Genomic DNA, 16,241 nt, shown 5'->3' with positions numbered 1-16,241 from the left:
ATTGGCTTGTTAAATAATTAAATTGTGTGCGCAAATCCAGAATGTGACCCAATTTGTGCACACAGTATCAGTCACACTATATAGAATCTGGAGGATAACTTTTAAAGCGTAAAACCTTTGGATAGCGGGTTCCATTTGGGTACCTAGTGAGCACCTGAGTCTGTTGGGTACTAGAACTTTTTCTAAAACAATGCCTGCTTTAATTGACTTGCACTATACGACATGCACACAAGAAAAGCCACAATTATGTAGATTCTGAAAAGGCAAGAAATGTGGAAGCATTTATAAACTACAGTGCTCTTACTCTCTCCGACTCAATACAATACTTTACATAAAATAGGCACTATATACAGTACGTGTTCCATTTAGTGCTAAGAAATATAATGGAAAAAAAATCTACAAATCAATGTTCTATAGTGGCCAGACAAATACTATAATGCATTTGGTCCTCCTCCAAGCTGAGAATGAGTTCAGTGACCACAGGAATATGGCATTCTTTGTAATAAATTGTGCAAAGCACGCACAAGACATAATTTTACATTCAAAACCTCATTGGGTTATGATGGGTTAGGCTGCCTAAAAAAAGCAGCTGCTATCTGTACATGATAGCATATACATTCCACATGCCTAGCAGTGTCAAAGGTTGCCTGAGATTCAACAAGTTATACTTTAAATCTACTAAGCACTGGATTGACCATTGGAAAGAAGGCATTCTCCTGGGGACAGTTACTGTGGCAGACACAGGTCTTGATCAGCATCATTGATCTTTTGAAAGTTTTGCCTTCGGGACACTGGAACTCCGTCTGAACTGTTCTGGTGCTGTGTGGCGTGCAGCATCGCCCGTCGGTGCACACGCCGCAGAACCTGGGCTTGTACTTCTTCACACTGGTGCAATTATTGAGCTCGAAGTGAATCGACTTGAGTGATTTCTTTATCCTGAGGCATCTTTTCCCTTTCTAAGATGAAAAAAAAAAAAAAGAAAAGGGTGAAATAGATTTTGTTACTAAAAGTTCAGGCTGTCAAACAACAGATCATTGTTTTGGAGAGTGGAGTAACTATTTTGAGGGAACTGGAGGTCGGAGTGGTCTTTAAATACACTGTTTATATGTAAAGGAATGTCGCAGGCCAATGTTAACGAAAAGCTTCTAAAGCTGTGCATTGTTATGTAGCAGCTGGTTGAAACACTTTTGCCTGTTTTTATATCTTGTCCATGAACTTGTTTTTACTTTCTCTATAGAAGAAATACCAGGAAAAGAAAATCCTATAATAATGATCCATGCAACTCAAACAGAGGGGGGAAATGCCAAGAACACCATTACATGAAGGGAGGAAGTTATCAGTCTGGGCTTCCTGTTAAGATGTGTTATTTTACTGTTAATCCCTGCTATTAGAAACTAGGGGGCCAATATTCAAAGTGATTTAACTGGCCAAAAACGGCTCCTGGCTGGTTAACCACCTGTTTAGGGCTAGCCGCTAATTTTTAGCAGCACTTAACTAGTTACTGCCACTGAAAATAACTGGTTTGTGCTGAACTGAAAACTGGCTATTTTCGGGGTGTTCCACGGGTGGAGTCAGCACTTGACCAGTTAAGTGCAATATTCAGTGTTGCCAGGGCTGCGAGTTTCTCGCCCAATTGGGCTCCTTTCTGCGAGCTGCTGTGGCTTTTTCACGCCGCATGTGGGTTGCGGGATTTTGGGCGGCTTTTAAAAGCCCCACTGGCGGTTTTTTCCCCCGCCGGCCGCAGGTTGGCTGGTTTTCCTGCGGCCGCGGCCAGTAGGAGCCCCATGGAGGTGAGCTTAATGATGTCATTTGCATGCAAATGGCCTCATTAATATTTATTAATGATGTCATTCACATGCAAATTGACTTTCTGTAGTTTTGGGCTGGCTTTAGGCGTGACAACTTTTTTCCATCTGGCAACACTGTTCAGCACTTAACCAGCCAGGTCAACTACATAAATAGGACCACATAAAAGTCAGTCCTATCTTTTTGCGGCAACTCATACCCTGTTAAAGCGCTGATTAACCAGCTATGCATTATCTGGCTCCGGAAACCTGGAAATTCAATGTCACTGCCCAGGGCCACTAAGAGACAGAGCCGGGCCTGGGGCAGGGCCGCCGCTGCTGCCCCCCCCCCCACTCAGGCTGTCTCCACCCTACCTTGTTTCACTCCCCCCCCACTCAGGCTGCCGCCGCCCTCCGCTCCCTGCCCCCACTTGGGCATCTACCACCACCCGTCCCCTTACCCTCCTACGTCTGCTCCTTCCTTAGCCTGTCACTCTCCTGCTCCTATGTCCCGGGACCCAGGTTATCGAGTTAACCCAATCACCTGGGTCACGACACACAGGAGCAGGAAAGAGAGACCCTGGCGCTGGGCCTCCCATTAGAGGCCAGGCCCAGGGAATCTTGCTCCCTGTGCCCCCTCACTTGGAGGCCCTGCCAGTGCCCAGACATAGCCTGGCACTGAATAGTATGAGTTAGTGGTAAAATAACATATAATAACAGTAGCTCACATTGATAACTATGCCCCTAAGGGGTGACATATGTTAAGAGGCAGGATAAAAATTCTTTATAGAGAGAATTTCCAAGGTGGACAAGGAAGAGCACAACTTCTCCCCCCACCAGCCATTCTGGATAGGATGAGGAACCAGACTGAAGAATGCTAACAAAATTAAAGAGGTCAATAAAACAGAACATGATAATAATAGGAGATTTAGATTATCCCTCAATTAGGTAAATATGATATTGAAATCTGCTAAGAAGAATGTTACCATAAATAACTGCTACATGCTGCAGCTGGACATGGAACAGAGAAAAAGGAAGCAACTTTTGATCTAGTTCTCAATCCATGGATTACAAAAGGTCAAAAGAAGACCAAACAACTGCAATGTTTGTACAATGCCTAGAATTATTGGGAATAATATGCGATTGATCAATGAATAATTAAATAAAAGTGAAAGAAGCCATTTAAGCCAAAATGGGGTATTTCAAAACCTAAAACAAAACAAAACTAAAAAATATGGAAAGCAGATGCAAATGAGGAAAATAGGCATGAGCACAAGTACCACCAAGACAGAGGTAAACCAGCGATACTTGAGGCCAAGACAGACTTTGAAACAAAACTTGTTGTAGAGGGAATAATTAATAATAAAGGGGGTAATATACAGCTTGTCACAGTTAGTGTTTTGTATACGCTGAGAGCTGTGGGCAGAATTAGCCCTAGAAATGTAGTGCCAGACTAGGTCTGGACACTGGAAAGGAATATCTGGGGCCAGTTAAGCGGAGCTGGCCGCTAGAGCTTATGCAGGCTTCGGCCAATATTCAGCGAGGACCTGCATAAAAACTGTTATGTGGGAACCAGCTGAATATTGGTTGGGACCCTCATAACTATTGAAAAGACTTATAGAGCCCTGGAAGCCCCCTCCCAGCCCTCCCTGTTTCTCTTCCCCCTCCCCCAGCCACCGACAGTCAGAATGCCCCTTCCCCCTGGAATAACCCCCAACACCCTGGTCTTGATAGGCCCCCCCTCAGACCTACCTTAGCACCCTGGTGGTCCTGTAGGGGTGATGGGGGCAGGAGCCTGTTCCTGCCCCTTGCAGCTGTCTGTGGAAAATGGCTGCCATGACCTCTTGAGACAGCTCATAATACTTGTTTAGTACCACGAGGGTTCCACAAGAGGTCACGGCAGCCATTTTCTTCATCTTTTGAGCTGTCCTAATTTTCACACCTTAGCTACGTAGATCCCCGCTCTTCCCTAATGCAGCCCCCTAAACTGCCCATGACCTGCCCATTTACTCTCTTACCCTAGGTGCCTGTGAGGGAGCGTACAGGAAGTTACCAGTACCCCTTCACAGAGTCACCTTAAACCCTGAAATACAGAGCAGAGAGGGCATGGCTCAGTGAGGGCAAAGCAGGAAGGGTGTGGTCCAAGCAGGATAAAATTCCTGAGCACGGCTAAGTCAGAGAGGTCCAGGGAAGACAAGAGCAGCCCTTCTATGAATGCCTTTACCACATATCTATAAGCAGCAGAAGCTTAATTCAGGTAAGACGAGCTTTACTTTGCAATCTTGTGAACTGCTAATCCTCTGGTCCAGGCCTGGCTTTGATTACCCTTTAAGAGAAGACTAGTGCATGCTGAGACTGTGGGGTCTATATGAACTTAAAGACACTGTCGTTCCAGCCTGTGAAGCAAGTAGGCTTTACATATTTGTGAACATAAAGAAAGTATTTTTGTTTCATTTTCACCACGGTGAGTGGTGATGCAAATTCCCTGTTCTAAAATTAGTTTCCATTAGTTCTTGGAGAATACCTTTTGAGGACTATGGTTTTCATCCTCTCTCAGACAAGGCCGCACCATGCAGAGACGAGTTTGCTTTAGCATCTCACACTGGCTATTCAGGTTGCTGACCCGGGTAGATATGCCCATGCCACAGGTCTCAGAACAAGCACTCCATTCAGTTGTCTGTTCAATACAGTTGAAACTTGAGTCAGATGCATCGATTCCGAGCGGGGCTTCTTGTCTGTAAGCTGGACCTAAGACAAAAATGCATCTCATATCTAATTCTTGTACATTTCACCTCACTTTCCTCTACTTTCCTCAGAAATCAAGAGTTGCCAATACTTTACCTTTCGCTGAGCCACATTCTCTTTTTTTTATTAGTATATTCAGTGGCGTTCCTAGGGGGGCTGACACCCGGGGCGGATCGCCGATGCACCCCACCCCCGGGTGCAGCGCGGACCCCCCCCCCGTTGAAAGGATACCCCCTGCGAAGGAATCCCCCCCGGGTGCACGCCACTGGGGGGGTGCCGCGCGCGCCTGTCCTCCGTTGTTCCATTCTTCTTCTCTGCCCCGGAGGGGCAGAGAAGAAGCATGGAACAACGGAGGACAGGTGCGCGCGGCACCCCCCCAGTGGCGTGCACCCGGGGTGGACTGCACCTACCGCCCCCCCTAGGAACGCCACTGAGTATATTTCAAATATATAACAAGTTCAAAACTTGACTGGTAATACAGGCCCGATCAATTGACTAAAACATAAGTCATTAGAGATACAAAGAATTTATAATTTAAAGGAAAAGTATAAGCCTTCTTTAGACCGCTAATAAGGGGGGGGGGGGGGGGGGGGGGAGAGACACGTTTTCAGGAGAGAACTTAAAGGAAATTGATTATTATTTGAATATAGTTTAACACTCATTAACCCGACTCATACAAGTTTAAATCAATCCAACATAGATGAACTATTAAGCTGAACCCAACTTTTTTTGATTAACAAACACCTTTAGTTGTTCTGGTTGAAAGAAAACATATTTAGCCCTAAGTATTTGATCACACATTTACAGGGATAGTTCAAATAAAAAGAAGCCCCATATCGCTAGGGTTTCTTTTCTTAGGGCTAAGAAGTCTCTTCTACTTTCCTGAGTTTGCTTAGTTACATCTGGAAACACTGATATCTTTTTTCCATAGAATAAAGATTGTGATTTTCTAAAGAATAAATGTCTAACTGCTTCCAAGTCCTGCTCGAACACAAAAGATACCAACAAAGTCCTTCTTTCTGAATTTTCTGAAATGGATGTTTCAAGAATATCAGATATATTTAAATTCAATTGTTTTCCATTTTGTTGAGGAAGAGAGTGAGGTTCCAAATGTGCCTACAATATGATGTATGCTAGACAGATTTGAATTATCCTACCAGAAAAGGATGGAGATAAACACAAATTATGCACAGGAGTAAGTCTATATAGGTCAGAGCCAAATATACCCTAAGTTTGTATCATTCCGTAGTATCAGAAAAAATTCAGCCATAGAGGCAGCTCAGGAATTCTGCAGAGTTTAAGATACAGCTGGAGAAGCAATTTAGTCTCCTGATGGGATCAAAAGCAGAAATGGAATGTTGGAAGAATTATGTAAAAGAGATTGATGACCGTATAGCTTTCTATCTGTCCACAGTCACAATAACTCTATTAAAAAAGGGGGTGGGGGATTCATCAAATCTGATAATTAGGAAGAAACCGTGATAAGTTAGAAACATTGGATATAGGATTGCTGACTCCAGATTTCACCATAAGAATTAATCCAGTCATGGCTTTATCCCATTATATTCAGAAACTTGTAGTTCTTTCCCAATTGCATTCCCTAGGAAAAACAAGACTGAACATCTGAACATACTGAACTCTGCCTGGCAAATCCACAAACAGGTGCAGCCCTAATTAGATGCGTATTTTCAGAGATCCAGGCCTCCAAAAATAAACTGTATATGGGAAACTGGTATCTGTAGAATGCTGACCACAGCTCCATTTCAAAAGCATCCCAGCAAGACAGGCAGTGACAAGGAAAACTATAAGAAGCAGGTGGTGAACTTTGGTGCCCAAAGGCTTCTTCAATCTACCTGTTCCCCACATCCAAAGATACCCCCCCCCATACTAGCCCTATGCACTCTATATACACCCCAAACCTCCTCCCCATCCCACACACATACCCACACTCACTCAATACCTCTTACATATATACCTACACCCACATACCCACCCCAAAAAATCACATAGACACATTCCACCTCCCACACTCTTCACACCTCACCTCATTCCCATATCCACATACCCAAACACTCCATGCCTCTACACTTCTAGACACACTTCCACACACACTCTCCCCCTCACTCTTCCCGAATTCCTCATGCCCCTCTACACAAAAGAACACCTATACATACATATTTCCCACATACAGTCTCAACACCAGAGCTTCCCAAACTGGGGACATAAAACTTCCACAGAAAATGAAGACAAACAGAAGGGTGGAAGTAAATATTTCAGGATAAATCAGAACAAAATCCAAAGGTCTAAAAAAAACCTCTTTATTCTTCAATGGTTGCTCAGATAGATGTAGAATCTTGACCTCCACAGGTGTAAATAATCCTGACAAGAACAAAGGAGGAGCAACCTCACGTAGCCGTGAGCAGTGAACAAAAAAGCGAGGTGGATTCAAGGAGGATATGAAGGAGTCTTTATTGTAAACAAGTTGAAAAACGACTCGACACAGCTGTGTTTCGGCACAAGGCCTGCCTCAGGGGTCTGGTAAATCTCTAATGTTATGGCAAAACATCTAACAAGAGAATATTGTCAACATCCAAGCCGTTGAATCCTTAATGGTACAAATACGCTAAGCTGCAAAATTGTCCAACCAGCTAGGGTTCATGATGCAAATGATGCATAAATAATCCTGACCCAAATAGTCATGATCCAAATAATTTGGGTCAGGATTATTTACGCCTGTGGAGGTCAAAATTGTACATCTATTTGACAGGGCTGCCGAGAGGGGGGGCAGGGGGGGACAAAATTCCCCGGGCCTCCAAGGGGGAGCCTGGCGTCGCAGTCTCCGATCTTACCTGCCCTCGGCTCCGTCGACCATCCACCACTGGACCGGGCCCCCCGCATTGAAATCACAGCACCAGAGGTCGTCGTCGCCGCCACCCCCGCAGGTCGCTGCGCCACAATCCCCACCCATCCCCCTCCGTCCGCCACTGGGTCAGGCCCCCTGCATTGAAATCATCACAGCACCTCACCTGTCACCTCGCTCCGTGACTGAAAGCGCAGCCAGCAGCGGTAGATCGGATTCGCTTCCCTTCGGGCTTTCCCTCCCTGTGTCCCGCCCTCGTCTGATGTAACTTCCATGAGGGCGGGACACAGAGATGGAAGGCCGGAAAGGAGGTGAATCCGATCTGCCGCTACTGGCTGCGCTTTCAGTCACGGAGCGAGGTGACAGGTGAGGCGCTGTGATAATTTCAATGCAGGGGGCTCGGCCCAGTGGCGGACGGAGGGGGACGGGTGGGGACTGTGGTGCGGCGGCCTGGGGGGGGGGGGGGTGGCGGCGACGACCATGACCTCCGGGCCCGGCCCAGTCTCTCAGTGGCTCTGCTATTTGAGCAACCATTGAAGAATAAGCAGGTTTTTTTTAGGCATTTGGACTTTGATTTATCCTGGAACATTTACTTCCACCCTTCTGTTTGTCCCACTCACACACCTCATATCCTCTAGCCCAACCTTTGCATAAAACCTTGTCATACACATAGTACATACACACTATCCTCTTTTCCCAGAGAACACTTCCACAAACCTCACACATACACACACCCATATACCGCATCCCCACACACTCACTTACTCACTGGCCAAACACATTACTACTACTACTATTTAGCATTTCTATAGCGCTACAAGGCATACGCAGCGCTGCACAAACATAGACGAAAGACAGTCCCTGCTCAAAGAGCTTACAATCTAATAGACATCTACCTCACCATCACACAATCCATACCAGGGGCGCAGCCAGACCTCGGCGGGGGGGGGGGGGGGGTCCAGAGCCCGAGGTGGGGGCACATTTTAGGCCGCCTCCCCCAGCCACCGACTCTCCCCCACCACTTTTGACCCCCCCGCCACCTCCCCTCCCCCGCCACCTTCAACCACCCCTCACGCTGCCGACCCTTTCCCACCGCCACCGCTGCCAGGTACCTTTGCTGGCAGGGGTCCACAACCCCCGCCAGCCGAAGTTTTATTCAGCACCGGTCCCTGGCGCATTTGCTGATCTGTTTCTGTGAGTCCTGACTCCTGACGTCCTGCAGGTTCTAACCTGCAGGACGGGAGGAGTCAAGACTCACTGAAACAGATCAGTGAACACGCCGGAGACTGGCGCAGAAGAAAACTTTCAGCTGGCGGGGGTTGGGGACCCCTGCCAGCAAAGGTACCTGGCAGCGGCGGAGGGGGAGGGTCGGTGTCGGCGGCATCGGTGGCGGGAGGGGGAGTCAAAAGTGGCGGGGAGGGTTGCCAGCGGGTGGGTCGAAAGTAGAGGGGGCCAGGGCTAAATCTGTGGGGGCCCATGCCCCCGTGGCCCCATCTAGCTACGCCCCTGTTCCTCACACCACACATGCACAAACCCTCATACATTCAAATACATGTACACATACACATACACCCTACATCATCACACACCCATCACTTATGAACACATCCACACATACCCCACACACCCCTCACACATATTCCTCCCACACACAAACACCCCATACACACCTTCCCACCCACTCTTCCATACACTCCAGCCCCACCCCCTCACCCAACTAATTCCTGTATCTCTAAACACACAAATATGTATCACACAGAGACAAAACTAACTCCAGCACATCCACACAAACTCATAGCTATACCCTTTACCAGGGCCAGAAGAAAAGCTTTTTAGCTGGAGAAGCCAAGCAAACCAATCTCTGGCCCTGCACTCAAACTCGCTAGTTGCTGATGCTGTGTTGGGACAAAATATTAGTATTGCCATTGTCCCAGTGGCTCACCACATTCCGACATCTTTGCCTCATATATAAAAACAGGGAAATTAACTACCAATTCATACAGCCCACACAGATAACCCAGAAACACAGTCCTAAATGCATAGTTGCCCCAACCACACTCCCATAATCACCCTCACTTGCACACACAGCTATACCCCACAAAATATATACCTACACCCTCTTTAACCATCATTAACTATCCATTCAACCCCTTATCCATTCAAAAATACCACACGCATCCAGTCCCAGATAAATGACCCATACTACACAGCACCCTAACCCCTCCCCACACATATTTTGACATTATTTTATTACATTTAGTATTTGTTTTTTGTTAATTGTGTATCTGATTGTGGGATAGAGATTTGTTAAATAAATCAATACATATAATATACACCTACCCACAAATACTTATACACAAACACACCTTCACATCTATAACATACACCTCTTCTAGACTTAGCTCACCTCTGCACACAGACCACTGCCCACTCATGTCCATATGCCACATCATCCACATACAGCTCATCTATACCCCCCCCAAGTAGACCCACACTTTCCATTACCCCAGCACAACCCCTCCCCATGCAATCATATCTTCTACCAGTGGCGTAGCCAGACTTCGGTGGGAGGGGGGTCTAGAGCCCAAGGTGAGGGGGCACATTTTAGCCCCTCCCCCGCTGCCGCCACCACCACCACCACCAACTTTGACCCCCCCCCCGCCGATGACCCTTTCGACCCCCCTCCCGCCGCCAACCCTCCCCTGCCATCGCCTACCTTTGATGGCGGGGGACCCCAACCCCTGCCAGCCGAGGTCCTCTTCTTCTGGTGCAAGGCTTCTGTCTGTTTCTGTGAGTCTGACGTCCTGCAGGACGTCAGACTCACAGAAACAGAACGAAGCCTTGCGCCGGAAGAGGAAGACTTCGGCTGGCAGGGGTTGGGGTCCACCGCCAGCAAAGGTAGTGGATGGTGACAGCGGCGGGGGAGGGTTGGTGGTGGGAAGGGGGGTCAAGAGGGTCGTTGGTAGGGGGGTCAAGGGCCAAATGTATGGGGGCCCAGGCCCCTGTGGCCCCACGTAGCTACGACACTGCCTTCTACAAATCTGTTGGAAAGCATTTCCAAGCCAACTTTCCACATGTTTTTCCTACTAGCTTTTTGGAAGAGGAAATGAAGGCGAACAGTCAACTTAGAATAAAGAAAATAAGGGGCCCTTTTACTAAGCTGCGTAAGCGTCTATGTGTGCCCAACATGTGCCAAAATGGAGTTACCGCCCGGCTACCGAGTGGCTGTTGCGGTAATTTCATTTTTGGCATGCATCTGATATGCACATCTAGAAAATAATTTTTATTTTCGGCCGTGCGTATCGGATGCACGCCAAGTGGCATTTGGCGCACGTAGGTCTTTACTGCCCGATTACCGAGTGAGACTTTACCACTAGGTCAATGGCTGGCAGTAAGGTCCCAGACCCAGGGGCATAGCCAGACCTTGGCGGGAGGGGGGGGGCCAGAGCCTGAGGTGGGGGGCACTGTTTAGCCACCTCTCCCCACCGCCGACCCCTCCACTACTTTGGACCCCCCCGTCGCCACAACTGCAAAACCCTCTGCCGCCGCCCGCCCCCTGCCCTGCCGCCACATCAAGTACCTTGTTTGCTGGCGGGGGTCCCCAATCCCCGCCAGCCAAAGAGTCTTCTTCAGCACCAGTCGACTCTGGCACCTTCATTGTGTGATCATCTGTTTCTGACGCCTTACGTCCTGCACGGGGCTACATGCACGGTACAGGATGTAAGGCGTCAGAAACAGATGATCCCACAACGAAGGCTCTGGAGTCGACCGGCGCTGAAGAAGACTCTTCAGCTGGTGGGGTTTGGGGACCCCCACCAGCAAACAAGGTACCTGATGCGGCGGCGGGGCGGGGGGCGGGTGAAATGTAGAGGGGGCGTAATCTGTGGGGGCCCATGCCCCCATGGCCCCACGTAGCTATGCCCCTGCTCAGACCCAAAATGGATGCGCGGCAATTTTCATTTTGCCACACGTCCATTTTTGGCCAAAATTTTTAAAAAAGGCATTTTTTGTAGGTGCGCTGAAAAATGATTCTGCGTGCGCCCAAAACACGCGCCTACACTATCGCAGGGCATTTTTCAGTGCACCTTAGTAAAAGGACCCCTAAGACTTCCAGACCACAGGTATCAACAAAACAACTTGACTGCACTTTTCTCCTAACATATTTAAAAACAAATGCTGAGCAAGGTGTTAATACTGCAGTAAATGTGGAAACTGAAACTCCAAACTCAGGGGCAAAGCGGATCGTTTCAATAGTTTCACACTTTTTTTTCAAAGTACGCGTCTATCGACTTGCTCACCAGTCATAGCAAAGCCTCCAGCAGACACTTGGTCCTTTGAATCGCAGATCCACTTCTCGCAGCATTCTCCCGGACTCGGAACTTTCCTGGGGGAAGGGCAGTTAGGTCCAGGAAGCAGCAGATCCATGTTGCAGCGGGGGACACAGCCGATCTGCCCATCGGTGCAGGAGCAGTGGTACTTACAGCTGGGCTGGAAGGTCTCACCATCGCGATAAATAACCCCATCGTAGACACAGGTGTCACCCTCCAGAGCTAGAGAAGGACCAAAGGGAAACAGCACTTCTGTAAGGTTCAGCCAAGGCGTAAAATACTTTTGTAAATTACAGTTCTGTTTACAGCTGTCACTTTTAAATGTATCTATACTGAGCTATTAAAAGATCCTCAATAAAGAAAATCACATATTTTTTTCTCCAGCCAGTGGATGCAGCCTACGCACAACAGTCAAAATAATTAACCCATCATTTTTTTAATCCCTGCTGCATAAAGTCACATGCTCCAAGGACTAAGTATAGATACATCGACCTTCCCTTTTAACCGACAACTTCACTGATACACTTCTCCGAGCATTGAAAGAGCAGCAGGGACAAAAAAAAAAAGAAAAGAAAAAAAAAACTACCAATACTTCTTTCCCCATTAATACAAAGCCTTGCTGTACCTGCAAAGTGCGAACGGACTTTTCTCCGTTTCTAAAATGCGTTCGCATCACTGCTTTTCAGCACCATCGCTGTTGCACGGTTAAACTTACCCGCGCAGATGCCCTCTCCGGCCCTGGGATCGGCGCTGTAGTCGCAGTAGAAGCCGCTGTTTTCTTGGCAAGGGTATAGCTCCGAGCAACTCTCCCCTCCCTGGCGGGCGCAGACCAGGCAGCAGGCGCAGCCGTCCAGCACGGTGGGCACCCCGGGCGCGCAGTCGGGCACCTCCTCCGGGCACTTGCTGCATTGCACGGGACAGTGCTGAGCAATCGCCTGTGGGGCAAGCGGCAGTCATTGAGCAGAGCAAGCAAGCAGGCACCGATAACTGTGCAGAACTGCCTGCAGACGTGAACGAAGCATATACAACGTATTTTGACAGCTCTCCAGCTTATAACTTTAATTTTCTTGATTTGGAAACGATTGTATTTTTAAGTTGGCTTTTCATTCTCGTCATCATCTAAGCAATTTGAAGACGCCTTATCCCACCAAATAGCTTGGAGACTGCATCGACTCCAGCTCCAGCTACAGCAGAATTCGAATAACAAATATTAAGACCTTGAACTGTACTTGCCTGATTAAAAAGGAGAAGTAATGTGAAGGTCAGGGACAAGCGCTGCATCCTAACGCCATTCATTATCTTGCCGAGCAGCAGAGGAAATCTCGCCTGACTGTGCTGGTACTCAAACTCCACTTTGCCCTGCAGACACTGGTCAATGCTTAGGGAGTGGAGAGCAGGTTTATATAGAGCTCATCTACCGGGGGGGGGGGGGGGGGGGGGGGGGGGGGGGGGGATCCGAAAGCTGTTCTGGAAAAATGAAGCTGCATATCCATTTGCACACGCCACACAGCTGTTAACTTTATAAAGAGCTCCACATCTCTGGATCCCTCTTCCCAGCCATTTATGTTTCTCTTAAGTCACCTGCACTACAGAAAAAGGCTAGTTATTGTGACATTTTCCAGTGGTCTAAGCTGCATCTGCAGGGAAAGGGTCAGACTTGATGCCTCCTATAATAGTAAAATCACTAAAAAAAAACAAACAGGGTATAATAAGGAAGGAGAAATGAGAGAATATAAAATATTTCAACAGTTGTTGATTGGATTCTGGATTATTTATTCTCTCATTTTCTCCTTCCTTATTATACCCTGGTTTTTTTTAGTGATTTTAGTTTATTGTTACCAGAGGTTGTTTTTGGGATAGATCATTTTTAAAGAGCTGGGTTTCCTATAATAGTAAGGCAAGGATGGGTATGTGATGGATTTTAAATAGTAATATTTAAATAACTAGTAAAAAAGCCCCGTTTCTGATGCAAATGAAACGGGGGCTAGCAAGGTTTTCTTCAGAGTGTGCATGTGGGAGTGTGTGTGTCCCTGCCCTCTGCCCTCTCTCCCTTCCCCTATGCTGTCTGTCCCCTCCCCCTCCAAGTCCAGTGCTTCAGTGCTAAGTTTCTTGCTGTGCTGTGTTTGTGTTACAGAGAGAGTGAGGGCGTCTCTGTCCCCTCCCCCTCTGAGTCCTTCACTGTTACAGAGAGAGGGATTTCGTGCTGTGCTGTGCTGTTTTCCTTCACTCATGGGGAAACCGGATATCTCTGGCGCTTCACACTTCCGGCTGGAGGCTTCATTAGAACATTGGTGGTGCCTTTTATATATAGAGATAATGGCACTGATAAGATCAAAGAGATTAGGAATCAGTTGGAAGTGAATTACATTGAATTTTGCTGAATATTTATTTTCCTTCTTATCTAAAAAAAAGGTTTTGGCCCCTACTCTAAGAGATTTAAGTGGGCAGAATAGGCTTCTGTCCACTTAAATCATCTGAGGCCACTCAATGGCCGATATTCAGCAGCACTTAACCAGGCAGTGCCGCTGAATAGTTTCTGACCAGCCCCCCCAAAAAAGTGGGCAGCTCAGGGGCGGTAGAGGGAGTAGCAATGGGGTGGAGCCAGCAGTTGTGTGGGTACTGGCACTATTCAGTGCCAAGACCTACATAGTTAAGCTGCCAGAATTAGGTCAGCTCAAAAAGCTGTCCTAAATTTGGCCACTTAGCTCTGTGAGTGCAGGCACTGAATATTGGCCGACACCCACATAACTTAAAATTCCCTCCCAAACCCTCTGATTGCCTCCCTCAAAATATCAGGCCTCTTCTGATGCCCCTCCCCCTGAAATGACATCCCACAACAGCAATCCCTCCAACCCCCATGGCACTCCATCACCATAGGCCTTCCATGGACCTACCTGTATCCCTAGTGGTCCTGTGGGGCGTTGGGTACAAGAGTGAAGCCCAGTAGCTCCTGCCCTTAGCAGCAGCTTCCAAAAAATGGCTACCAAGATCTCTCTACTGCAGGTAATATGAGGCTGCTGCAAGAGGACACAGCAGCCATTTTGTGAAAGCCGCCACCAGGGACAGGATTGAGTGGGCTTTGCTCCTGCCCCCAATGCCCTCACTGGACAACCAGGGATGCCAGGTAGGCCCATGGTGGGCCTATGGTGATGGCGGTAGAGGAAGGTTGAGGGGGATTGATGTTGTGGGGAGTCATTTTGGGGTGGAGGGGGATCAGAAGGAGCCTGCTGTTTTGGGGGTGGGGGGGGGGGGGGAATGATCAGAGGACCTGGGAGGGACTTTTAAGTTATGCGGTTCCTGGCTGATATTCAACTGGGGCTTGCATAACTGCCTTATATGGGCTATGGCTGAATATCAGCTGGCATATAATCATAGACTCCTACATGAAAATAAGTAGCGTCAAATATGGGTTTAATATATAGGGGAAAAGCCTCAATCCCGGCGTGAGCTCCTTGTGTTGTGAAACAACATAAGGGAGCGCCACCCGATCATCACTGGCTGAAAAACCCCTATTAAAGTAACCCACTTTTATTATCCAATTTTAAAGAAATCTCAAATTAATGGGTACTTAGCTCGCTGCTGAAAAAATTCTAAGCAGTCTGCTTAGAATTTTTTCAGCAGCGAGCTAAGTACCCATTAATTTGAGATTTCTTTAAAATTGGATAATAAAAGTGGGTTACTTTAATAGGGGTTTTTCAGCCAGTGATGATCGGGCGGCGCTCCCTTATGTTGTTTCACAACACAAGGAGCTCACGCCGGGATTGATGCTTTTCCCCTATATATTAAACCCATATTTGATGCTACTTATTTTCATGTAGGAGTCTATGATTATATGATTGTTGATTGATTCGACTGCCTATAGCTCCAATATTGATTATTAATAGGAGTTTCTGAATATCAGCTGGGACAGGCAGAAGCTCCGGCAGCCAGGACAACCAAAATTAGCCCTGGATATTCAGTGTCGACGCCCGCACATGGTTTGGCACTGGATATCCAGGGTTAGTTTAGCTGATGATGGTCAGTGTTTAAAAAACGCCTACTACCACTGGCTCATTATCACCTCCTCCAATTATTTCCTCCCCCCCCCCTCCCCGTTACTTAAAAAGTTGTTAAGCACATGCAGACTGTGAGATTGCAGGAAGGCCTTTGGAAATTGGAAAACTGGGCATCCAAATGGCAGATGAAATTTTATGTGGACAAATGCAAACTGATGCACATTGGGAAGAACAATCCAAATCATAGTTTCTTGATGCTAGGTTCCCCTTTAGGAGTCAGCACTCAAGAAAAAGACCTAGGTGTCATAGACAATACTCTGAAATCTTCTGCCCAGTGTGTGGTGGCAGCCATAAAAGGAAACAGAATACTAGGAATTATTAGGAAAGCGATAGAAAATTGTGGTAGTAACTGCACCTTTTCTTTCCTCCTCCAAACTGACTACCTGTTCCTCTGATCTTATTCCCACCCATCTACTCAGCACTGTCTCTCCTACTGTCATCCCTTCTGTCTGTCATATACTCGATCTTT

At 47.4% G+C, this 16,241-nt stretch overlaps 1 protein-coding gene across 1 annotated transcript; it reads right to left on the bottom strand.

Moving 5' to 3' along the window:
- Positions 1 to 263: 263 nt before the first annotated feature.
- On the bottom strand, positions 264 to 13,119 carry CCN3 (cellular communication network factor 3). The gene is made up of 5 exons (XM_030190208.1): positions 12,951 to 13,119; positions 12,433 to 12,652; positions 11,688 to 11,939; positions 4,309 to 4,532; positions 264 to 956 (listed from the first exon to the last, which is right to left on the bottom strand). The coding sequence occupies exons 1-5, from the start codon at positions 13,011 to 13,013 to the stop codon at positions 663 to 665; spliced, it is 1,053 nt and encodes a 350-aa protein (XP_030046068.1). The 5' UTR covers positions 13,014 to 13,119; the 3' UTR covers positions 264 to 662.
- Positions 13,120 to 16,241: the final 3,122 nt, after the last annotated feature.

Source organism: Microcaecilia unicolor, chromosome 1 (genome assembly GCF_901765095.1).
Source record: "Microcaecilia unicolor chromosome 1, aMicUni1.1, whole genome shotgun sequence".
In the NCBI taxonomy this organism is placed as follows: Eukaryota; Metazoa; Chordata; class Amphibia; order Gymnophiona; family Siphonopidae; genus Microcaecilia; species Microcaecilia unicolor.
This window is presented reverse-complemented; position numbering and strand designations above follow the sequence as displayed.

Coding starts and splice junctions, on each gene's coding strand:
- CCN3 (XM_030190208.1), bottom strand. CDS start 13,013: ATGAATGGCGTTAGGATGCAGCGCTTGTCCCTGACCTTCACATTACTT. Junction 11,940..12,432: donor CGGAGAGGGCATCTGCGCGG/GTAAGTTTAACC, acceptor GTCCTTCTCTAG/CTCTGGAGGGTGACACCTGT. Junction 4,533..11,687: donor TGGAGGCTTTGCTATGACTG/GTGAGCAAGTCG, acceptor TTTTTGTCTTAG/GTCCAGCTTACAGACAAGAA.